This window comes from Trachypithecus francoisi, unplaced genomic scaffold (assembly GCF_009764315.1).
Source record: "Trachypithecus francoisi isolate TF-2019V2 unplaced genomic scaffold, Tfra_2.0 Lachesis_group6, whole genome shotgun sequence".
NCBI classification, from domain to species: domain Eukaryota; kingdom Metazoa; phylum Chordata; class Mammalia; order Primates; family Cercopithecidae; genus Trachypithecus; species Trachypithecus francoisi.
The window spans coordinates 67879383-67905728 of record NW_022681471.1 but is presented as its reverse complement, the minus strand read 5'-3'; the positions used below and the strand labels follow the sequence as shown (position 1 = coordinate 67905728).

General features: G+C 37.8%; 1 protein-coding gene across 1 annotated transcript in view; it reads right to left on the bottom strand.

Annotated features, from left to right (window-relative positions):
- The window catches only part of ZDHHC15 (zinc finger DHHC-type palmitoyltransferase 15), a 159443-nt gene that overhangs the window by 116515 nt on the left and 16582 nt on the right, over positions 1 to 26346 (bottom strand). Inside the window, 1 exon segment of the mRNA XM_033201252.1 lies at positions 21289 to 21315. Coding sequence (XP_033057143.1) covers positions 21289 to 21315 — 27 coding nt within the window.

The window sequence follows — 26346 nt, the reverse complement described above, 5'->3', positions numbered from 1 at the left end:
AGGCAAGAAATAACTAAGATCAGAGCAGAACTGAAAGAGATAGAGACACAAAAAACCCTCAAAAAATAAATGAATCCAGGACTTGGTTTTTTGAAAAGATCAACAAAATTGATAGACTGCTAGCAAGACTAATAAAGAAGAAAAGAGAGAAGAATCAAATAGACCCAATAAAAAATGATAAAGGGGATATCACCACCGACCCCACAGAAATACAAACTACCATCAGAGAATACTATAAACACCTCTGTGCAAACAAACTAGAAAATCTAGAAGAAATGGATAATTTCCTGGACACTTACACTCTCCCAAGACTAAAACAGGAAGAAGCTGAATCCCCGAATAGACCAATAGCAGGCTCTGAAATTGAGGCAATAATTAATAGCCTACCAACCAAAAAAAGTCCAGGATCAGATGGATTCACAGCTGAATTCTACCAGAGGTACACGGAGGAGCTGGTACTATTCCTTCTGAAACTATTCCAATCAGCAGAAAAACAGGGAATCCTCCCTAACTCATTTTATGAGGCCAGCATCATCCTGATATCAAAGCTTGGCAGAGACACAACAAAAAAAGAGAATTTTAGACCAGTATCCCTGATGAACATCGATGCAAAAATCCTCAATAAAATACTGGCACACCGGATCCAGCAGCACATCAAAAAGCTTATCCACCATGATCAAGTGGGCTTCATCCCTGGGAAGCAAGGCTGGTTCAACATTCGCAAATCAATAAACGTAATCCAGCATATAAACAGAACCAAAGACAAAAACCACATGATTATCTCAATAGATGCAAAAAGGCCTTTGACAAAATTCAGCAGCCCTTCATGCTAAAAACTCTCAATAAATTCAGTATTGATGGAACGTATCTCAAAATAATAAGAGCTATTTATGACAAACCCACAGCCAGTATCATACTGAATGGGCAAAAACTGGAAAAATTCCCTTTGAAAACTGGCACAAGACAGGGATGCCCTTTCTCACCACTCCTAATCAACATAATGTTGGAAGTTCTGGCTAGGGCAATCAGGCAAGAGAAAGGAATCCAGGGTATTCAGTTAGGAAGAGAAGAAGTCAAATTGTCCCTGTTTGCAGATGACATGATTGTATATTTAGAAAACCCCATTGTCTCAGCCCAAAATCTCCTTAAGCTGATAAGAAACTTCAGCAAAGTCTCAGGATACAAAATCAATGTGCAAAATCACAAGCATTCTTATACACCAGTAACAGACAAACAGAGAGCCAAATCAGGAATGAATTTCCATTCACAATTGCTTCAAAGAGAATAAAATACCTAGGAATCCAACTTACAAGGGATGTAAAGGACCTCTTCAAGGAAAAATACAAACCACTGCTCAGTGAAGTAAAAGAGGACACAAACAAATGGAAGAACATACCATGCTCATGGATAGGAAGAATCAAGATCATGAAAATGGCCATACTGCCCAAGGTAATTTATAGATTCAATGCCATCCCCATCAAGCTACCAATGACTTTCTTCACAGAATTGGAAAAAACTACTTTAAAGTTCATAGGGAACCAAAAAAGAGCTCACATTGCCAAGACAATCCTAAGTCAAAAGAACAAAGCTGGGGGCATCACGCTACCTGACTTCAAACTATACTGCAAGGCTACAGTAACCAAAACAGCATGGTACTGGTACCAAAACAGAGATATAGACCAATGGAACAGAACAGAGTCCTCAGAAATAATACCACACATCTACAGCCTTCTGATCTTTGACAAACCTGATAAAAACAAGAAATGGGGAAAGGATTCCCTATTTAATAAATGGTGCTGGGAAAAATGGCTAGCCATAAGTAGAAAGCTGAAACTGGATACTTTCCTTACTCCTTATATGAAAATTAATTCAAGATGGATTAGAGACTCAAATGTTAGACCTAATACCATAAAAACCCTAGAAGAAAACCTAGGGAATACCATTAGGACACAGGCATGTGCAAGGACTTCATGTCTAAAACACCAAAAGCAATGGCAACAAAAGCCAAAATGACAAATTTGATTTGACTAAACTAAAGAGCTTCTGCACAGCAAAAGAAACTACCATCAGAGTGAACAGGCAACCTACAGAATGGGAGAAAATTTTTACAATCTACTCATCTGACAAAGGGCTAATATCCAGAACCTACAAAGAACTCAAAGAAATTTACAAGAAAAAAACAATCAACTCCATCAAAAAGTGGGAAAAGGATATGAACAGACATTTCTCAAAAGAAGACATTCATACAGCCAACAGACACATGAAAAAATGCTCATCATCACTGGCTATCAGAGAAATGCAAATCAAAACCACAATGAGATACCATCTCACACCAGTTTGAATGGCAATCATTAAAAAATCAGGAAACAACTGGTGCTGGAGAGGATGTGGAGAAATAGGAACACTTTTACACTGTTGGTGGGATTGTAAACTAGTTCAACCATTATGGAAAACAGTACGGTGATTTCTCAAGGATCTAAAACTAGAAGTACCATATGACCCAGCCATCCCATTACTGGGTATATACCCAAAGGATTATAAATCATGCTGCTATAAAGACACATATACCCGTATGTTTATTGCGGCACTATTCACAATAGCAAAGACTTGGAATCAACCCAAATGTCCATCTGTGACAGACTGGATTAAGAAAATGTGGCACATATACACCATGGAATACTATGCAGCCATAAAAAAGGATGAGTTTTTGTCCTTTTTAGGGACATGGATGCAGCTGGAAACCATCATTCTCAGCATACTATCACAAGAACAGAAAACCAAACACCGCATGTTCTCACTCATAGGTGGGAACTGAACAATGAGATCACTTGGACTCGGGAAGGGGAACATCACACACCGGGGCCTATCATGAGGTGGGGGACGGGGGAGGGATTGCATTGGGAGTTATACTTGATGTAAATGACGAGTTGATGGGTGCTGACGAGTTGATGGGTGCAGCCCACCAACATGGCACAAGTATACATATGTAACAAACCTACACATTATGCACATGTACCCTAGAACTTAAAGTATAATAATAATAATAATAATAATAATAAATAAATAATTTCAACTGAGCATGAATTTCCTTGAGCAGAAACCTGGCAGGGGGGAGTGATCAGGAAGCTCAGATATGAGCACAGAATCCATAGCTGACCAGGTGGGCAGGCAGGCAAGTAGGGGTAAGACCTGAGCCCTGCATGCTTTCTCACTGGGGAGGCTTGTAGCCTGGGGCAAGATCTCAGCCCTGCTCACCAGCTGCCTGGATATAGATGTGCAGTTGGGAGGTGCGTCAAAGCAGGAATGAGATTGGCCTTGCTGCCTGCATGGAAGCTGGGTGAGGCCTGTCCCTGCCGGCTTTCCCCCACTTCCCTGGCAAGTTGTTTGATGCAGCAGACAGCCATAATTCCCCTGGGAACATAACTCTATTGCCTGAGAATCACCGTCCCTCCACCATCTCCCATAGTGGCTGCAGGAAGCCCCACCCAAGGAAAGTTTGAGTTCAGACTCACCTAACCTTGCTCCACATGATGGTTTTTCTTTAACTGCCCTAGTCGCCAAAGACAAAAGACAAACTCCTGGGAAACCAATGGCACCACCCTCACCTGAAAAATATGAGTACTCATCCTAGTCATTGTAGGGCAAGATTATATAGCCTTCTACGACAGCAGAAGGCACTCTCTTCAAGTACCACCTGCTCGAGGCCAGCCAACTCAAACCATTACAGCAACTCATAACAGAACAACCCTGTTCCAAAGAGGAAAACACAAGAGCTAATTCCATGTCCTACAACACCCTGGCTAAATAGAGGTCCTGAGTCTGTCCATGTGACAACTTCACTGCTAGCATAACAAGCATTTGAAAAAACCAGCACACTAAACAAAACTATAAGCAAGGACTTCTACAGAGTCCACTTCACTCCCCTGCCACCTCCGGTGGAACAGATGCTGGAATCCATGACTGGGAGACCTGAAGATGGATCAAGTCACAGGACTCTTTGCAGACATTCCCCAGAAACAGCCTGGAGCCTGGTAGCTCCATTGGGAGGCTAGACTTGGAAGAACAGTAAGAATCACTGCAGTCTGATTCTCAGGAAGCTGTATCCTCAGAGAAAGAAGGAGAGCACCACATCAAGGGAACACCCTGTGGGACAAAAGAATCTGAAGATCAGCCCTTGAGTTCCAAATTTTTCCACTGAAACAGTCTACCCAAATAAGAAGGAACCAGAAAAAGGATTCTGGTAATATGACAAAACTAGGTTCTATAATATTACCAAAAGATCACACTAGCTTTCCAGCAATTGATCCAAACCAAGGAGATCTCTCTGAACTGCACATAAAGAATTCAGAAGGCTGATTATTAAGCTACTCAAGGAAGCACCAGAGAAAGGTGAAAACCAGCTTAAAGAAATTAAAAAACAATACAAAATATAGATGAAAATGTCCAGAGTGAAATAGAGATCACAAAAGACAAACACAAGTTCTGGAAATGAAAGACACACTTAAAGAATTACAAAATACACTGGAAAGTTTCAACAATAGAATTGAACAAAGAGAAGAAAAAATTTCAGAGCTCGAAGAGAAGACTTTCAAATTAAACCAATCTGACAAAGACATAGAAAAAAGTTAAAAAATGAACAAAGCCTTCAAAAAGTTTGAGTTCTGTCAAATGTCCAAACATAAGAATAACTGTTGTTCCTGAGGAAAAAAAATCTAAAAGTTTGGACAACTTATTTGAGGGAATAGAGAAAAACTTCCCTGGTCTTTCTACTGATCTAGACATCCGAATAAAAGAAGCCAAGAACACATGGGAAATTCATTGCAAAAAGATCATCACCTAGGCATATAGTCATCAGGTTACCTAAAGTCAAGATGAAGGAAGAATCTTAAGAGCTGTGAGGCAGGAGCACCAGGTAACCTATAAAGAAAAACCTAGCAGATCAACAGCAGATTTCTCAGCAGAAACCCTGCAAGCCAGAAGGGATTGGGGTCCTATCCTTGGCCACCTTAAACAAAATAATTGTCTGTCAAGAATTTTGTATCTGGCAAAACTAAACTTCATAAATGAAGGAGACATAAAGGCTTTTTCACAAAAACAAATGCTGAGAGAATTTGCCATTACCAAGAAATGTTAAAAGGAGCTCTATATCTTGAAACAAAACCTCAAAATACACCAAAATAAAATTTCCTTAAAGCATAAATCCCACAGGACATATTAAAAAAAAAAGTAATGAAAAAGAAAAATAAGGTATTCAAGTAACAACTAGTATAATGAATAGAACATTACTTCACATCTCAATACTAAAGTTGAATGTAAATGCCCTAATTAATCTATTTAGAAGACACAGAATGGCAGAATGGATAAAAATCTACCAACCAAGTATCTCCTGTTTTCAAGAGACTCACCTAAGACATAGGGACTCACATAAACTTAAGGTAAAGACGTGGAAAAAGATATTCAATGCAAATGGAAACCAAAAGTGAACCAGAGTAGCTATTCTTGTATCAGACAAAACAGACTTTAAAGGAGCAACAGTTTAAAAAAGACAAAGAGAGACATTGTATAATGGTGAAAAATTTAGGGCAACAGGAAAATATAGCAATCCTAAATATATATGCACCTAACACTTGTGCTTCCAAATTTATGAAACAATAACTATTAGACCTAAGAAACAAGATAGATGGCAACACAGCAATAGTGGGGGACTTCAATACTCAACTGACAGCACTAGACTGATCATCAAGACAGAAAGACAACAAAGAAACAATGGATTTAAACTATATACCCTATAACAAATGGAATTAACAGATATTTACAGAATATTCTACTGAACTACTGCAGAATATACATTCTTTTCATCAGCACATGGAACATTTGCAAGATAGATCATATGATAGTACACAAAAAAGTCTCAATAAATTTAAGAAAATTGAAATTATATCAAGTACTCTCACAGACAATAGTGGAATCAAATTGGAACTTAACTCCAGAAGGAACCTTCAAAACTATACAAATACATGGAAATTAAATAATCTGCTCCTGAGTGATCTTTGGATCAACAATAAAATCAAGATGGAAAGGAAAAGATTCTTTGGACTGAATAATAATAGTGACACAACATATTGAAATTTCTCGGATACAGCAAAAGCAGTGCTAAGAGGAAAGTTTGTAACATTAAGCACCTACACCAAAAAGTCTGAAGAGTGCAAACAATCTAAGCTCATACCTCAAGAAACTAGAGAAACAAGAACCAAACCAAACCAAACCAAGTGGAAGAAAAAAAGTAACAAAGATCAGAGCAGAACTAAATAAAATTGAAACAAAAAATACAAAAGAGAAATGAAACAAAAAGCTGGATATCTGAAAGATAAACAAAATCAATAGACCATTAGCGAGATTAACCAATATAAAAAGAGAGAAGTACAAATAAGCTCAGTTAGAAACAAAATAGGAAATATTACAAATGATAGCACAGAAATACAAAAGATCATTGAAGGCTACTATGAATACCTTCATGATCACAAACTAGAAAACCTAGAGAAGATGGATAAATTCCTAGAAACATTCAAGCTTCCTAGATTAAACCAGGAAGAAATATAATCTCTGAACATACCAATAACAAGTAGCAAGATAGAAAGAGTAATACAAAAAATGCTAACAAAAAGAAATCCAGGACCAGAAAAATTCACACCTGAATTCTATCAGACATTCGAAGAAGAATTGGTACCACTCCTACTGAAACTATTCAAAAAGACAGAGACAGAGGGAATCCTCCCTAAATCATTCTATAAAGCCAGTATTGCCCTAATGCCAAAACCAGGAAAGGACATAACAAAAAAAGAAAACTACAGACCAATATCCCTGATGAATAGAGATGCAAAAATCCTCAACAAAATACTAACAGAATCCAACAGCATATCAAAAAGATAATTCACCACGATCAAGTGGTTTCCTACCAGGGATGAAGGGTTGGTTTAACATACACAAATCAATAAATGTGATACACCATATAGATAGAATTAAAAACAAGAATCATATGATTATCTCAATAGACACAGAAAAAGCATTTGATGAAATCCAGCATCCCTTTATGATTAAAACCCTCAGCAAAATCAGTATAGAAGGGACATACGTTATGACAATGAAAGCCATCTATGACAAACCCACAGCCAATATTATACTGAATGGGGAAAAACTGAAAGCATTCCTCCTGAGAACTAGAACAAGACAAGGATGCCCACCTTCTTTTTTTTTGAGACTGTGTTTTGCTCTTGTTGCCCAGATGGGAGTGCAATGGCATGGTCTCAGCTCACTGCAACCTCTGCCTCCCAGGTTCAAGTGATTCTCCTGCCTCAGCCTCCCAGGTAGCTGCGATCACAGGCATGCACCACCATGCCAGGATAATTTTGTGTTTTTTGTAGAGACGGGGTTTCTCCATGTTGGTCAGGCTGGTCTCAAACTCCTGACCTCAGGTAATCCGGCAGCCTCGGCCTCCCAAAGTGCTGCGACTACAGGCATGAGCCACCGTGCCCAGCCGCCCACTCTTGCCACTTATAATCAACAAAGGATCGGAAGTCCTAGCTAGAGTGATCAGACAAGAGAAAGAAATCGGTAAAGAGAAAATAAAAAATCCAAATCGGTAGAGAAATTCAAACTGTTGCTGTTCACCGATGATATGATCGTATACCTAGAAAACCCTAAAGAGTCATCCTAAAAGCTCCAGATCTGATCAATGAACGCAGTAGTGTCTGCATACAAAATCAATTTATATAAATCAGTAGCACTGCTATACACCAACAAAGCCCAAGCTGAGAATCAAGTCAAGAACTCAACCCCTTTTACAACAGCTGAAAAAAACAACAAGTTAGGAATATACCTAACCAAGGAGGTGAAAGACGTCTACAAGGAAAACTACATAACACTGCTGAAAGAAGCCATATAAAAAAAGAAGTCATAGATGACACAAACAAGTAGAAACACATCCCATGCTCATGGATGGGTAGAATCAATATTGTGAAGATGACCATACTGATAAAAGCAATCTACAGATTCAATGCAATTCCCATCAAAATATCATCATTATTCTTCACAGAGCTAGAAAAAAATAATCCTGAAATTCGTATGAAACCAAAAAAGAGCCCACATAGCCAAAGAAAGACTAAGCAAAAAGAAATCTGGAGGTATCACATTACCCAACTTCAAAGTATACTAACAGGCTACAGTCAACAAAATAGCATGGCACTTGTATAAAAACAGGCACACAGACCAACGGAACAGAATAGAGAACCCAGAAATAAAGCCAAATACTGACAGCCAACTCATCTTTGATGAAGAAAACAAAACACAAAATGGGGAAAGGACACCCGATTAAACAAATGGTGCTGGGATAGTTGGCAAGCCACATGTAGAAGAATGAAAGTGAAGCCTCATCTCTCACTGTATACAAAAATCAATTCAAGATGGATCAAAGACTTAAACTAAGACCTGAAATCATAAAAATTCCAGAAAATAACATGGGAAAAATTCTTCTAGACTTTGGTTTAGGCAAAGAGCTCATGACCCAGAACCCAAAAGCAAACACAACAAAAACAAAGATAAATAGATTGGACTTAAACTAAAAATCTTCTGTACAGCAAAATAAATATTCAGCAAAGTAAACAGAAAATCCACAGAATGGGAAAAATGTTCTTAAACTATGCATCTGATAAGGGACTAATATCCAGAATCTACAAGGAACTCAAACAAATCAGCAAGAAAAAACAAATAATCCCATTAAAAAGTGAGCTAAAGACATGAATAGACAATTCTAAAAAGAAGATATACAAATAACCAACAAACACGAAAAAATGCTCAACATTACGAATGATCAGGGAAATGGAAGTCAAAACACAATGAGATACCACTTTATTCCTGCAAGAATGGCCATAATTTAAAAATCAAAAAACAATAAATGTTGGCATGAATGTGGTAAAAAGGGAACACTTTTACACTGCTAATGTGAAGGTAAACTATTACAACCACTATGGAAAACATTACAGAGATTCCCTAAAGAACTGAAAGATCTACCATTTGACTCAGGAATCCCACTACTATGTATCTTTGGTTTAAAATAAAAGAATAAAATAAGTCATTATATGAAAAAGACACTTGCACATGTTTGTTTATAGCAGCACAATTCACAATTGCAAAAATATGAAACCAGCCTAAATGCTCATCAGCCAATGAGTGGAAAAAGAAAATGTGGTGTACACATACCATGGAATAATACTTAGCCATTAAAATAAAAGAATGGCATTTTGAGCAATCTGGATGGAGTTGGAGACCATTATTTTAAGTGAAGTGTCTCAGAAATAGAAAACCAAACATCATATGTTTTCAGTTATAAGTGGGAGCTAAGTTATGAAGATGCAAATGCATTAAGAATGGACTCCGGGGATTTAGGGGAAGGATGGGAGTGGGGTGAGGGATAAAAGGCTATGCACTGGGTTCAGTGTACAGTTTGGGTGATGGGTGCACCAAAATCTCAAAAATCACAGCTAAAGTACTTATCTATGTAACCAAACACCACCTGTTCCCCCAAAACTACTGGAATAATAATAATAATAAATGATTAAATAAATCTAGTATACCCATACTATGAAATATTCTGAGATCATTTAAAAATGAAATATATTTGTATATAGTAACATGGAAATACATTTATGATATATTCTTAAGTAAAAAATATAGTTTTGGAAAAATAGGCACAGTATCACTCAATTAAAATAAACAACCAAGTCTATATAAATATACACATTTATACTTATATGTTTCTATGTGAATGCAAAGAAAAAGATCTCAAATACAAATAAAATTAAATATAGCAGTTGTCTATGAATAGTGATAGAGGAGGCAGTGTAAAGATAATTGGAAATTTTCATTTTCTAGATTTCTATATTGTTTGACTTTTCAGTAAATATTTTTGTAACAAAAATATCAATATTTAAACATCTTTTAGAAGTGGGTTAGCATCTAAGGGAGGCTTTTATCTGATCTCTACACTTTAATTATAAAGTAATTTTACAATAATAATATAAAATATTATTGAGAGCACTGAGGTACCTAATAAAAACCAACCTGAAGATTTCCTATACATTCTGAAGGTGAGTCTAAAAGATCATACTGTAGCCCAGACATTTTACTCTCAGTGCCCTCTCACCTTCCTGATGTTTAATATATTACCAATAAATTAAGGTTAGCATAATTGAGAATCTGACACAAAGCAGATCTTTCTTTTATTTTTAAACTTTTACTTTAGGTTCGGGGGCACATGTGAAGATTTCTTATATAGGTAAACTTGTGTCACTGGGGTTTGTTGTATAGATTATTTTGTCACTCAGGTATTATTAATCTTAGTACCCAATAGTTATTTTTTTCTGTTCCTCTGCCTCCTGCCACCCTCCATCCTCAAGTAGACCTCAGTGTCTGTTGTTCTCTTCTTCATGGTTCACGAGCTCTCATCGTTTAGCTCCCACTTATGTGAGAACATGCAGTATTTGGTTTTCTGTTCTTGTGTTAGTTTGGTAAAGATAATAGCCTCCAGCTCCATTCATGTTGCCACAAAAGACATGATCTCATTCTTTTCTATGACTGCACAGTACTTCATGGTGTGTATGTACCAGATTTTATTTATCCAATCTGTCATTGATGGGCATTTAGGTTGATTCCACATCTTTGCTATTGTGAATAATGCTGCAGTGATCACTTGCCTGCACGTGTCTTTATGGTAAAATGATTTATATTACTCCGGGAATATACACCCAGTAATGGGATTGCTGGGTCGAATGGTATTTCTGTTTTTAGGTCTTTGCGGAATCACCAGGGTGTCTTCCACAGTTGTTGAACTAATTTACACTCCCACCAATAGTGTGTAAGTGTTCCCTTTTCTCCACAATCTCACCAGCATCTATTATTTTTTGACTTTTTAATAGTAGCCATTCTGAGATGGTATCTCATGGTGGTTTTGATTTGTATTTCTGTAATGATCAGTGATATTGAGCTTTTATTCACATTTGTTGGCCACATGTATGTCTTCTTTTGAAAATTGTCTGTTCATGCCCTTTGCCCACTTTTTAATGGGATTATTTGATGTTCTCTTGTAAATTTAAGTTCTTTATAGCTGGTGGATATTAGACTTTTTTCAAGTGAATAGTTTGCAAAAATTTTCTTCCATTCTGTAGGTTGTTTACTCTGTCGATAGTTTCTTTTGCTGTGCAGAAGCTCTTCAGTTTAATTAGATCCCATCTGTCAATTTTTACTTTTGTTAGAAGCGATATTTCTACACTTTCGATTTTCAAATGGAAACCTAATATTCTTGTATCAGTTTGCTAGGGCTGCCATAATAAAGTAACACAGACTGGGTCTCTAAACGGCAGAAATTTATTGTCTCACAATTCTGGAGGCTAGAAGTCCAAGATAAAAGTGTCAGCAGGACTGGCCACTTTGAAGGCCTCTCTTCTTGGCATGTAGATAGTCATCTTCTCCCTGTGTCTTCACGTGGTCTTCCTTCTGTACCTATGTGTGTCCAGATTTCCTTTCCCTATAAGGACATCAGACTGGATTATGGCCCACCCTAGTTGACCTCATTTTAACTTAACTACCTCTTTAAAGGCCTTATACAAATAGTCACATTCTGAAGTACTAAAAGTAAGGGCTTAAACAGATGAATTTTGAGGGGACACAAGTTGACCCATAACAGTTCTGTTATTTAGAAATTATATCTCTTTCTGAAAAGGTAAATAATGACAACCATTTTATGAATGAAATCAGAAAATTTAGTATGCAAAACATTTAAAATGCAAATTAATTATTAGATGAGTTGAACTTTTGTTTAAAATGATTAATGGACCTTTTAACAGAAGAGCAACTGTGGGCAATGCATTACTCTTGATTGTATGTGCATCGTTTGATGGATCATGCCTAAAGTTCATCTCATTCCTAAATTTATCTCTTAATCATCACCTCATTCCCAGACTCTACTAAATCCCTAAGCTCCAGATCACCCCAGATTTTTACTTCAAGGGTAGAGGAGGGAAGATTTCCCAGTCATGATCTTCAAAATATGGATAGCATGATGCTGAATGAAATCATCTATGCATATACTTATGAAAGCAAAATAAATACATTATTATCATGTGTTTAAAAGTATGATCTATGGGAAAACATATGAATTCACATATTTAAAAAAGATCTAGTATTTGATGGCACAACAGGGTGACAACAGTCAACAATATTTTATTATATATTTAAAAATGGTATAACTGGAATATTTATAATACAAAGAAATAGTAAATCTTTGAAGTGATGGATATCCCATTTACCCTGATGTGATTATTACACATTGTATGCCCATATCAAAATATCTCATGTACACCCTAAATATATACACCTACTACCTATCCACAAAAATTAAAAAAGAAAAAAGAATCTCTGAATCCTGCAAAACCAAGGCAGATTATATATATGGATGTGTGTGTGTGTACACACACACACACATGCATAAAAATAATATTCAGGACTGTGATTCAGATGACCTGATGTTTAGTCCTTTCTGTGCAGTAGAATCAGTATAACTAGGTCAATATATTTTACTTCTTTGGTTCTCAATTGTTCTCCCTATAAAATACAAATGTATGGATTTTGACAATCTATTCACAAAAGTAGTCATAAGGAATTATAATCCTGAAATACGTTATGCTTCTTAGAAGAAAGATCTTCCAGATCCTCTCCAATGTTAAAAACAATAATAATCATCATCATAACACTATTAACTATTATTTTGTATTTATCATGTGTCAGGCACTGTACCAAGAGATTTAAACACATAATCTCATTAGTCCTCAAAATAACCATGAAAGGTAACAGAGGAAGAAAGTGAAATTTAGGGAAGTTCCCCAAGATCACATATACAATAAGCGGCAAAGTCAGTACTTGAGCCAAGGTAGACCTAACACCAAAGTCTGGTTATTTCCTACTGATACAATGCTTTTTAACAGTGCATTACAGAGTGAAATTCATCAGGAATTGTATTAGTTTCCTAGGGCTGTGGTAATAAATGACCACAAGATGGGTGGTTTAAAATAACATAAATTTATTCTCTCAGAGTTCTGGAAGCTAGAAGTCTGAAATCAAGGTGTAGGCAGGGCCATACGCTTGCTGAAATGCCCAGGGGAGTATCCTTCTTTGCCTCTTCCTAGTTTCTGGAGGTTGCTGGCAATCCATAGTGTTATTTGGCTTGCGGCAGCATAACGCCAGCCTCTGTCTCCATTATCTTTTTTTTTTTTTTTTTTATACTTTAAGTTCTAGGGTACATGTGCATAACGTGTAGGTTTGTTACATATCTATACCTGTGTCATGTTGGTGTGCTGCACCCATCAACTCGTCAGCACCCATCAATTCGTCATTTATATCAGGTATAACTCCCAATGCAATCCCTCCCCCTACCCCCCCCATGATAGGCCCTGATGTGTGATGTTCCCCTTCCCGAGTCCAAGTGATCTCATTGTTCAGTTCCCCTATGAGTGAGAACATGCGGTGTTTGGTTTTCTCTTCTTGTGATAGTTTGCTAAGAATGAAGGTTTCCAGCTGCATTCATGTCCCTACAAAGGACGCAAACTCATCCTTTTTTATGGCTGCATAATATTCCATGGTGTATATGTGCCACATTTTCTTAATCCAGTCTGTCACAGATGGACATTTGGGTTGATTCCAAGTCTTTGCTATTGTGAATAGTGCCGCAATAACATACGTGTGCATGTGTCTTATAGCAGCATGATTTATAATCCTTTGGGTAATACACCAGTAGTGGGATGGCTTGGTCATAGGTACATCTAGTTCTAGATCCTTGAGGAATCGCCATACTGTTTTCCATAATGGTTGAACTAGTTTACAATCCCCCAACAGTGTAAAAGTGTTCCCATTTCTCCACATCCTCTCCAGCACCTGTTGTTTCCTGACTTTTTAATGATGGCCATTCTAACTGGTGTAAGATGGTATCTCATTGTGGTTTTGATTTGCATTTCTCTGATGGCGAGTGATGATGAGCATTTTTTCATGTGTCTGTTGGCTGTATGAATGTCTTCTTTTGAGAAATGTCTGTTCATATACTTTGCCCACTTTTTGATGGGGTTGTTTTTTTCTTGTAAATTTGTTTGAGTTCTTTGTAGATTCTGGATATTAGCCCTTTGTCAGATGAGTAGATTGCAAAAATTTTCTCCCATTCTGCAGGTTGCCTGTTCACTCTGGTCGTAGTTTCTTTTGCTGTGCAGAAGCTCTTTAGTTTAATTAGATCCCATTTGTCAATTTTGGCTTTTGCTGCCGTTGCTTTTGGTGTTTTAGACATGAAGTCCTTGCCCATGCCTATGTCCTGAATGGTACTACCTAGGTTTTCTTCTAGGATTTTTATGGTATTAGGTCTAACATTTAAGTCTCTAATCCATCTTGAATTAATTTTCGTATAAGGAGTAAGGAAAGGTTCCAGTTTCAGCTTTCTACTATGGCTAGCCAATTTTCCCAGCACCATTTATTAACAGGGAATCCTTTCCCCATTTCTTGTTTCTCTCAGGTTTGTCAAAGATCAGCTGGTAGATGTGTGGTATTATTTCTGAGGACTCTGCTCTGCTCCGTTGGTCTACATCTCTGTTTTGGTACCAGTACCATGCTGTTTTGGTTACTGTAGCCTTGTAGTAGAGTTTGAAGTCAGGTAGCGTGATGCCTCCAGCTTTGTTCTTATGACATAGGATTGTCTGGCAATGCGGGCTCTTTTTTGGTTCCATATGAACTTTAAAGCCGTTTTTTCCAATTCTGTGAAGAACTCATTGGTAGCTTGATGGGGATGGCACTGAATCTATAAATAACCTTGGGCAGTATGGCCATTTTCACGATATTGATTCTTCCTATCCATGAGCATGGAATGTTCTTCCATTTGTTTTGTCCTCTTTGATTTCACTGAGCAGTGGTTTGTAGTTCTCCTTGAAGAGGTCCTTGACATCCCTTGTAAGTTGGATTCCTAGGTTTTATTCTCTTTGAAGCAATTGTGAATGGAAGTTCATTCATGATTGGCTCTCTGTCTGTCTGTTACTGGTGTATAGGAATGCTTGTGATTTTTGCACATTAATTTTGTATCCTGAGACTTTGCTGAAGTTGCTTATCAGCTTAAGGAGATTTTGGGCTGAGACAATGGGGTTTTCTAAATATACAATCGTGTCGTCTGCATACAGGGACAATTTGACTTCTTCTTTTCCTAACTGGATACCCTTGATTTCTTTCTCTTGCCTGATTGCCCTAGCCAGAACTTCTAACACTATGTTGAATAGGAGTGGTGAGAGAGGGCATCCCTGTCTTGTGCCAGTTTTCAAGGGAATTTTTCAGTTTTTGCCCATTCAGTATGATATGGCTGTGGGTTTGTCATACATAGCTCTTATTATTTTGAGGTACGTTCCATCAATACTAATTTATTGAGAGTTTTTAGCATGAAGGGCTGTTGAATTTTGTCAAAGGCCTTTTTGCATCTATTGAGATAATCATGTGGTTCTTGTCTTTGGTTCTGTTTATATGCTGGATTACGTTTATTGATTTGCGAATGTTGAACCAGCCTTGCATCCAAGGGATGAAGCCCACTTGATCATGGTGGATAAGCTTTTTGATGTGCTGCTGAATCCGGTTTGCCAGTATTTTATTGAGGATTTTTGCATTGCTGTTCATCAGGGATATTGCTCTAAAATTCTCTTTTTTTGTTGTGTCTCTGCCAAGCTTTGGTATCAGGATGATGCTGGCCTCATAAAATGAGTTAGGGAGGATTCCCTCTTTTTCAATTGATTGGAATAGTTTTCAGAAGAATGGTACCAGCTCCTCCTTGTACCTCTGGTAGAATTCAGCTGTGAATCCATCTGGTCCTGGACTTTTTTTGGTTGGTAGGCTATTAATTATTGCCTCAATTTCAGAGCCTGCTATTGGTCTATCCAGGGATTCAACTTCTTCCTGGTTTAGTCTTGGAAGAGTGTAAGTGTCCAGGAAATGATCCATTTCTTCTAGATTTTCTAGTTGATTTGCGTAGAGGTGTTTATAGTATTCTCTGATGGTAGTTTGTATTTCTGTGGGGTCGGTGGTGATATCCCCTTTATCATTTTTATTGCGTCTATTTGATTCTTCTCTCTTTTCTTCTTTATTAGTCTTGCTAGCGGTCTGTCATTTTGTTGATCTTTTCAAAAACCAACTCCTGGATTCATTGATTTTGGAGGGTTTTTTGTGTCTCTATCTCCTTCACTTCTGCTCTGATCTTAGTTATTCTTACCTTCGGCTAGCTTTTGAATGTGTTTGCTCTTGTTTCTCTAGTTCTTTTAATTGTGATGTTAGAGTGTCATTTTAGATCTTTCCAGCTTTCTCTTGTGGGCATTTAGTGCTATAAATTTCCCTCTACACACTGCTTTAAATGTGTCCCAGAGATACTTGTATGCTGTATCTTTGTTCTCATTGGTTTCAAAGAACATCTTTATTTCTGCCTTCATTTCGTTATATACCCTGTAGTCATTCAGGAGCAGGTTGTTCAGTTTCCATGTAGTTGAGTGGTTTTGATTGAGTTTCTTAGTCCTGAGTTCTAGTTTGATTGCACTGTGGTCTGAGAGACAGTTTGTTATAATTTCTGTTATTTTACATTTGCTAAGGAGTGCTTTACTTCCAATTATGTGGTCAATTTTGGAATAAGTGTGATGTGGTGTTGAGAAGAATGTATATTCTGTTAATTTGGGGTGGAGAGTTCTATAGATGTCTCTTAGGTCCACTTGGTGCAGAGATGAGTTCAATTCCTGGATATCCTTGTTAGCTTTCTGTCTTGTTGATCTGTCTAATGTTGACAGTGGAGTGTTGAAGTCTCCCATTATTATTGTATGGGAGTCTAAGTCTCTTTGTAAGTCTCTAAGGACTTGCTTTATGAATCTGGGTGCTCCTGTATCTTGGATGCATATATATTTAGGAGAGTTAGCTCTTCCTGTTGAATTGATCCCTTTACCATTATGTAATGACCTTCTTTGTCTCTTTTGACTTCTGATGGTGTAAAGTCTATTTTATCAGAGACTAGGATTGCAACCCCTGCTTTTTTTTGTTCTTCATTTGCTTGGTAGATCTTCCTCCATCCCTTTATTTTGAGCCTATGTATGTCTCTGCATGTGAGATGGGTCTCCTGAATACAGCAAACTGATGGGTCTTGACTCTTTATCCAGTTTGCTAGTCTGTGTCTTTTCATTGGAGCATTTAGTCCATTAACATTTAAGGTTAATATTGTTATGTGTGAACTTGATCGTGCCATTATGATATTAACTGGTTATTTTGCTCGTTAGTTGATGCAGTTTCTTCCTAGCCACGATGGTCTTTACATTTTGGCATGTTTTTGCAATGGCTGCTACCGGTTGTTCCTTTCTATGTTTAGGGCTTCCTTCAGGGTCTCTTGTAAGGCAGGCCTGGTGGTGACAAAATCTCTAAGCGTTTGCTTATCTGTAAAGGATTTTATTTCTCCTTCACTTATGAAACTTAGTTTGGCTGGATATGAAATTGTGGGTTTAAAATTCTTTTCTTTAAGAACGTTGAATATTGGCCCCCACTCTCTTCTGGCTTGTAGAGTTTCTGCCAAGAGGTCTGCTGTTAGTCTGATGGGCTTCTCTTTGTGGGTAACCCGACCTTTCTCTCTGGCTGTCCTTAAGATTTTTTCCTTCATTTCAACTTTGGTGAATCTGGCAATTATGTTTCTTGGAGTTGCTCTTCTCGAGGACTATATTTGTGGTGTTCTCTGTATTTCTTGAATTTGAATGTTGGCCTGCCCTACTAGGTTGGGGAAGTTCTCCTGGATGAAATCCTGAAGTGTGTTTTCCAACTTGGTTCCATTTTCCCCCTCACTTTCAGGCACCAAATCAGACGTAGATTTGGTCTTTTTACATAATCCCATACTTCTTGCAGGCTTTGTTCATTTCTTTTTCTTCTTTTTTCTTTTGGTTTCTCTTCTCGCTTCATTTCATTCATTTGATCTTCAATCGCTGATACTCTTTCTTCCAGTTGATTGAGTCGGTTACTGAAGCTTGTGCATTTGTCACATATTTCTCGTGTCATGGTTTTCATCTCTGTCATTTCGTTTATGACCTTCTCTGCATTAATTGTTCTAGCTATGAATTCTTCCACTCTTTTTTCAAGATTTTTAGTTTCTTTGTGCTGGGTACGTAATTACTCCTTTAGCTCTGAGAAGTTTGATGGAGTGAAGCCTTCTTCTCTTATCTCGTCAAAGTCATTCTCTGACCAGCTTTGATCCATTGCTGGCGATGAGCTGCGCTCCTTTGTAAGAGGAGATGCGCTCTTTTTTCTTGAATTTCCAGCTTTTCTGCCCTGCTTCTTCCCCATCTTTGTGGTTTTATCTGCCTCTGGTCTTTGATGATGGTGACGTACTGATGGGATTTTGGTATAGGTGTTCTTCCTGTTTGATAGTTTTCCTTCTAATAGTCAGGATCCTCAGCTGTAGGTCTGTTGGAGATTGCTTGAGGTCCACTCCAGACCCTGTTTGCCTCGGCATCAGCAGCAGAGGTTGCAGAAGATAGAATATTGCTGGACAGCGAGTGTACCTGTCTGATTCTTCCTTTGGAAGCTTCCTCTCAGGGGTGTACTCTACCGTGTGAGGTGTGGGGTGTCAGACTGCCCCTAGTGGGGGATGTCTCCCAGTTAGGCTACTCAGGGGTCAGGGACCCACTTGAGCAGGCAGTCTGTCCGTTCTCAGATCTCAACCTCCGTGTTGGGAGATCCACTGCTCTCTTCAAAGCTGTCAGACAGAGTCGTTCACGTCTGCACAGGCCTCTGCTGCTCCCCCTTTTGTTGTTTAGCTGTGCCCTGTCCCTAGAGGTGGAGTCTACAGAGACAGGCAGGTTTCCTTGAGCTGCTGTGAGCTCCACCCAGTTCGAGCTTCCCAGTGGCTTTGTTTACCTACTTAAGCCTCAGCAATGGCGGGCGCCCCACCCCCAGCCTCGCTGCTGCCATTTCGGTTAGATCGCAGACTGCTGTGCTAGCAATGAGGGAGGCTCTGTGGCTCTGGGACCCTCCCGGCCAGGTGTGGGTATAATCTCTTGGTGTGCCCGTTTGCTTAAAGCACAGTATTGGGGTGGGAATTACCTTATTTTCCAGGCGTTGTGTGTCTCAGTTCCCCTGGCTAGGGAAAGGGATTCCCTTCCCCCTTGCACTTCCCAGGTGAGGCAATGCCTCGCCGTGCTTCAGCTCTCGCTGGTCGGGCTGCAGCAGCTGACCAGCACCAGTTTTCCAGCACTCCCCAGGGAGATGACCCCAGTACCTCAGTTGAAAATGCAGAAATCACCGGTCTTCTGTGTCACTCGCGCTGGGAGTTGGAGACTGGAGTTGTTCCTATTCGGCCATCTTGCTCCGCCCCCCGTCTCCATTTTCTTATGGCTGTCCTCTCTCTGTATGTGTCTGTGTATCCAAATTTCCCTCTTCATATAAGGATACCAATTACTGTATTAGGGCTCACTTGAATCTAGTATGGCCTTATCTTAACTTGATTACATCTTACTTTCCAAATAAGGTCACATTTACAAGTTCCAGGTGGACGTGAATTTTAGGGAGACACTCTACAACCCAGTACAGGAGTTATTATGTAGATAAGAAATGGGAAAACTTTTGCAGTATGTTTGACTATGGTTTTCTCAAGCTATGGAGACTGAAAGGTTATGTTATTTGACGCTTTAATTTCACTGCTTTTTGTTTTCTTTGCCAATGCCAAATAATGTTCCTACTGGCAGTCATATACTGCATTGTATTTTACTTTAATAGTGCAGTATAATTTGAAACCAATTACACAGAATTGTGAAAATACAATTTCAAGATGAGCAACTGTGGGCAATGCATTATTCTTGATTATATGTGAATCGTCTGATGCATCATGCCTAATGTTCATCTCATTCCTAAATTCATCTCTTAATCATCACCCCATCCCTAGATTCTAAGCTCCAGATCACCCCAGATCTGTCACAGATCCACAGGGTTAGAAGCGACCCCAGATAGTCATTAGACTATGAGTCTGTTTCTGGTCAAGTCTCACTGGCTTATGCCATTATTCCTATTATGGTACAGTATCATCTAAGCCTCTACTCAATTTGTCTTGAAAATGTATTGTGGAAAATATTTGTATATATTATTTAATATTTTATTCAGAAGATGATCTCTGACCTTAAGGGCCATGCATAAGAATAAGAGGCAACTCAAGACTTGCTCTAATGTTGTAATAATAGTAGGAAACATGTACTGAATCACCAGTATGTTCTGTTTACCACTGTTTTAAGTGCTCTACATACATTTACTCGTTATATTTTCACAATTCTGTGTAATAGGTAGTATTATTTTTATTCTGTACATGAATAAAATGAGCACAAAGAGGTAAAATAATTTACTAGGAAAAAGCAGAGCCAGGATTTGAATTCAGACAGTCTAGCTACAGAACTCACACTTTTGTATACTATGGTCTACTGTCTTCCAACCACTCTGCTTTCTTGCCTCTGTAGCCAATGCCTTTGTTGGATGAATAACAGCAAACCGGAGCTTTAAAACAGCATAATATGAATGCTAGGTAGGTTAACGAATTATAACAATTAATTCCCCTGAAGTGAGAATTAAAACTGGCTATATAAAGTGGCTACATAAACACTCACAGTTATTACTGATAAAATCATGTAAAGCTAAAGGTTTATTAAGACTAATGATTAGCTTACACCTTTTAAAATGGAAAATGCCACAATCTCTTTAGAAAGGTAGTATATTTTGCAGGTCAAGCCAAGATGGTGGTGAGTAGCAGAGAGGAGCACAATAAATATACTGGAACTGTGATGGTGAAGGAGTTATCCTTTAAAGTCTCTTCTGGGGCCTTTACTCCATGCCTTAAAGAGGAGATGGATTGGGCAGAAAGGCAACATACCTAGGACAACAGTGTTGAACAAAGAGACAGCCTAGGGTCACTATGTCAGAGTGCTTACCTGTGTCCTTCTCTGTCATAAATCCCGATAATTTCCAATTCTTGTCCTACAGCCAAAGGGGACACCGAAAATGTTCTTCTCTATCTCTGGGTAAGCTTCCTGAAAATCATCATTCTAAACTTTCCCCTCACCTAAGTGTATTCCTGGGAAAATTGCTCAGTCTATAGGCTTTTATGTTATTTACTTTCAGATGAAAATAAGGACACAGTCCTGATCAATACAATTTACAACATCCTCTTACCTTTTTCTGCTGGGCTCAAAACAGTCACTGTGAAGAGAGAGGAGAAAGAGAGAGAGAGAGAGAGAGAGAGAGAGAGAGAGAGAGATAAATTAGTTATATTTAAAAAGTCTTGTCTAACTCATTTTCCACAGCATCATTTGAGTAATTTATATAATAGTACTTTAGGAAACCACTAGCCAAAGATGAGGGAAGGCACGGGTGATTACATTCCATCCTTTGCTATCTTCCTTTGTCTTAAACCTTCAGCAAGGCTTTCAATCATGAGAAGCTGTTTAATCAAGATGATTTTCAATGTTTCTTTCTCCATTGGGCTCTAATAAGCCAAGTAGAGATCCAGCAATAAAAGGCCTATGTAAATATGATTTCTTTAAACAAACAAAAGATGGTTTTTATACAAAATGATCAACAGTTAAGGATCAGAAAAATAGGGAAAAAGTCCAACCAGAGAATGAGACTAGATTCTAGGAGCTATTTCTTCAGGCCTTTCATTAGTCATACTTTCTTTTTTTCTTCACATATAGGTCTATTTTATTGAGTTTTAAAAATTCTCCTTTTAATGATTATTTGAATGGATTTGTTACTATGGTTACATTTCATCTGTGTTAAAAATCTGAGCAGACAATGTTTTTCTTTTTTCTAATGAGTCCACCTGAAGATTGATACCAACTCCTTGTTGTTGTTGTTTTCCAGTTAAACAATCAATACTGGTTAAGAGTGCTTAAAAGAGGCACATACTCTACTTTCCCAATACAAACTGAAGTGGAAAAGAAGCATTGATCAGTCAACCTTGGACTTCATGATTCTGTACATACATGCTGCATGACTGCATTGGTTCCACTAGGCCCTGAATCAGGCTAGTAACATTTCTTTTTAAAAAACTTTAAAATGAAGTGAGAGAGAAAGCAGAGTTGCTTGGAGACCAATATTAATAAGGAGTAGCTGATAAATTGCTGTTTGGTATGTTTCCTATCCCTGGCTGAACACTGGCTGCTAAACAAGAAGTGGAGGTCCGAACTCCCATTTGTTGGCTACTTACTAAAGTACTGTGGGTGAGGGAAGATTACTTAGTACTTGTAGATAGTGAGATGAGACATGTGTATACAGAAGGAGTGGCAACCGGTGAATTCTCCAGATGGGGAACAGCTCTCTGTAAATAACTGCAGAACTTTTAATTACACATGGGATTGGTTTATATGATCTAAGAGCAGAGGGCAGAAATAGAACCAATAGTTTAAAGCTGCAGGTTAACATATTTTAGCTCAGTATTAGAAAAAATAATGACAACGATAATGACAATGACAATGGCTAGCAGCCTTGGGAAAAAGTGTTTCCCATTACATACACTTGGAAATGTTGTAGAGGACATTCAGACACTAGTTTGACAGTGGAATTGACTTGTAAAGTCTTTATTACCTCTGAAATTGTGTAGGAAGTAAGTCTAAGGGAAATATATATTGTTTTGCAAACTTCCCTTTTGGAAATTACATACTTTTGAGGACAAAAGGACATCTATTCTAAAAGATGTGGCACTTATCTTGGTACTTCTGCCTTTCCTGTATTTTTCTAATAATGCCTTTTGCACTATTAAAGAAAAAGACTAGAATATTTCAGTCATATTTAAAATGAAAATGTTACAAGAGTCACAACAAACTTTTACAAAATGAATCTTTTATCACAAATCTCATGGGTAAGTGTGCATTTAGCCATTCTATGGGCAACTAGGCATGCAGATTTTAGAGTGATGTGGTGATACATGTAATTACACACTTGCTCTGTTTCTTTAAGTTTCATTCATTACTAGGGGTTAAATGATTGGAGTTATCATCAAATAGCTTTTTGCACTGTCTCTCCTTTTTTCTTTCATTATTTACTGATTCTTTGCAAGTGGCTACGGAGAAAAGTTAAGGAAGAGGGGTGTATATGGAATAGTTTTTCATCACAGACAACTGGTGTTAAAACCAAAGCACAGTTTATAATTTCCTTTAAATAGATGCATATTGTAGGGTTCACAGAAGTATACAAGTAGAAAAAGCCTAATTTGGGGCTAGATGGAAATGGTCAACAACCGTAGAAAGGACACTGAAGAAACTCTATAGCAGTGCCATCCAATAGAAATGATGTGAGCCAGGTAGTTTAAATTTTCTAGTAGGAACATTTTTTAAAAAGTTAAAGAATGCCAAGTGAACTTAATTTAAAAAATTGTATTTTACCGATATATCAAAATATTTTCATTTCAACATGTTATCCACATAAAAATTATTGTGATAGTTTATATTCTTTTTTTCACTAAGTTTGGGAATGCTGGTGTATATTCTATGCTTCCAGAACATCTGAATCCACATGACACATTTCAAGTGTTTAATAGCCGCATGTGGCTAGTGGCTACAGAATCAGTGGAGTTCAAAAGGGACTTGTGAAAGGAGAGTATGAAGTTTGGAAATATCCAGTGAGATGAGTGCTCATTTACAACATGAAGTTCTTTTTTAATGAATGACATGTTGGGAAGGGAGTTTATTATAATGATGTACAGCATATACTTTGGCATGTATTCATATTTTGGCTCTTGACACTTATTCTGTGACCTTGGTCAAGTTAATTAATCCGTGTGCCTCAGTTTCCTCATCTGTAAAACGAAGATAAAATTGTTTATGTTATCATATTGTTAGAAGGATTAAGTAATAAAATATGTGTAAAGCACTTGGGTGCTTTGCACATAAGTACTTAATTATTGTTAGCAATGTATTATCATTTTTCTACAAAAATTTTACAATAAGTTTAGGACAAAACAAATCTGATTTTTAAAAAATGTTATGGTTCCCAGAGTTATATATGATGGTTTTAAAATAATTTATGCAGTGTCAAAATGAACAACTTTGATTCCCCCCACTTTTTCTCTTAGATGTTTCTTAGAGTCTACGTTAGGAGAGGGAAGAATTTGAAATAGGGAACTGAGACACATTTCTGAGTGTTTTCTGTTGAAAGTAAGCTAATCAGTCAGTCTTTATTTACTGCTTTGAAAAAGTTACTCACACCAGCCACTCATTCACTTTTAAGGCAGTCCTTCTCAAACCTGGATGATCGCAATACTTACTTAGGAAGCATAATAAAAATATAGATTCCAGGGCTCTCTTCACATAGCATAGCAAGTCTTTGGGTGGAAGTGCAGAAATTTGTATTTGAAAACCTCAGCAGGTTTAAAACCTGAGTTAGGTTTTAAAACCATTGGAGTTACATTAGGAGTTTGTTACAACAAGTTACTAGTCAGGTGTGATACATTTAACTGTTTGTCATATGAATGACATAAAACTATTTTAGATTTGATAAAACCATGATTCCTATAGGCTTGAATGGATACTTTTACTTCTATAGAAACTTGGTTTCTAGAAAATGGTTTCTTCTGTTTTTTTTTCTGCCTAATCAGTTTCTATTCTTCTCTCTTTGAAGAATTTCTACCTTTCGAGTAGAATTTTATCATAGATATTCATTTTTTAATCTCAGAATGGATACTATTGGGCACCAAAACTGAGAGTACTCCAGACTTATGTCCCTCCTCAAAAGCAACTAATGAGCTGGCAAAAACTGTCAGAATAAACTTTTGCAGAACTCTGGAATCTAGTAAAATTGTTACAATAACCAGAGTGGAAGACTTGGTGAAGAAAAGAACCGATGCTTTGTAGTAAGAGGATACTGTGACATTTTAAATTGGCTGCCTACTATCCTCCACATCCCAGATCAGCAGAGGCTGTGAGGACAGCTGCCTACACTCTACTATACACAATAATAGAGCCTACACCCTAATATACAGCCTATATCCTAACATACTAATATACACATAACGGGGCTTTCAAAGTGAGAGGAAAGAGAGGAAAAACAGAAAGAGTATTTGAAAAAATGATGGCTAAAAAACTTCATACATTTGGTAAAAAATATGAATCTAAACATCCAAGAAGTGCAATGAACTCCACATAGAATAAACTAAAAAATATCCACAATCAGACATATTATAGTCAAATTGCCAAAAAACAAAGAGAAAACCTTGAAAGCAGGGAAAGTGACTTTTTACATACAAAAAACAATAAGACAAACAGCTGATTTCTCTTAAGAACCCACAGAGGCTAGAAGGCAGTGAAATGTCATATTTAAACTGCTGAAAGAAAAAGAAAAACATCTGTCAACACATATCCAGAATTCTATGTCCAGCAACACTATACTCCAAAGAATGAAAGCAAAAACAAGACGTTGCCAGATAAACAAAAACTGAGGGAGCTGATCACTAGTAGAACTGCCTTTCAAGAAATACCAAAGGGCATTCTCTAGAAAAACTGAAAGGGCACTCATTATAACCCAAGCTATACAAAAAAATAGGAACATTGGCAAAGGTAACTACATAGGAAGCTACAAAAGCAAGTAATAATGTGTTTTAGGTTTTTTTTAAAAACTCTTTTTACTATCCAATTTAAAATAAAAAATGCATAAAACAACAATGATCAATCTACGTTAAGGAGTATACAGTGTATAAAGATGTAATTTGTGATAATAACAGCATAAAGGGGGCAACAGAGCTGTAAAGGGATGAGTTTTGTATACTATTATGATATTCAACAGGATTGTTCCAAGATTGTGAAATAGGAACAGCTCTAGTCTACAGATCCCAGCGTGAGCAACGCAGAAGATGGGTGACTTCCGCATTTCGAACTGAGGTACTGGGTTCATCTCATTGGGACTGGTTGGACAGTGGGTGCGGCCCACTGAATGTGAGCCAAAGCAGGGCAGGGCATTGCCTCACCCAGGAAGCACAAGGGGTCCGGGAATTCCCTTTCCTAGCCAAAGGCAGCCATGACAGATGGTATGTGGAAAATCGGGACACTCCCACCGTAATACTGCGCTTTTCCAATGGTCTTAACAAACGGAACACCAGGAGATTATATCCCGTGCCTGGCTCAGTGGGTCCCACGCCCATGGAGCCTTGCTCACTGCTAGCACAGCAGTCCGAGATCGAACTGCAAGGCGGCAGCAACACTAACAAATAAGAAAAGAGAGAAAAATCAAATAGACACA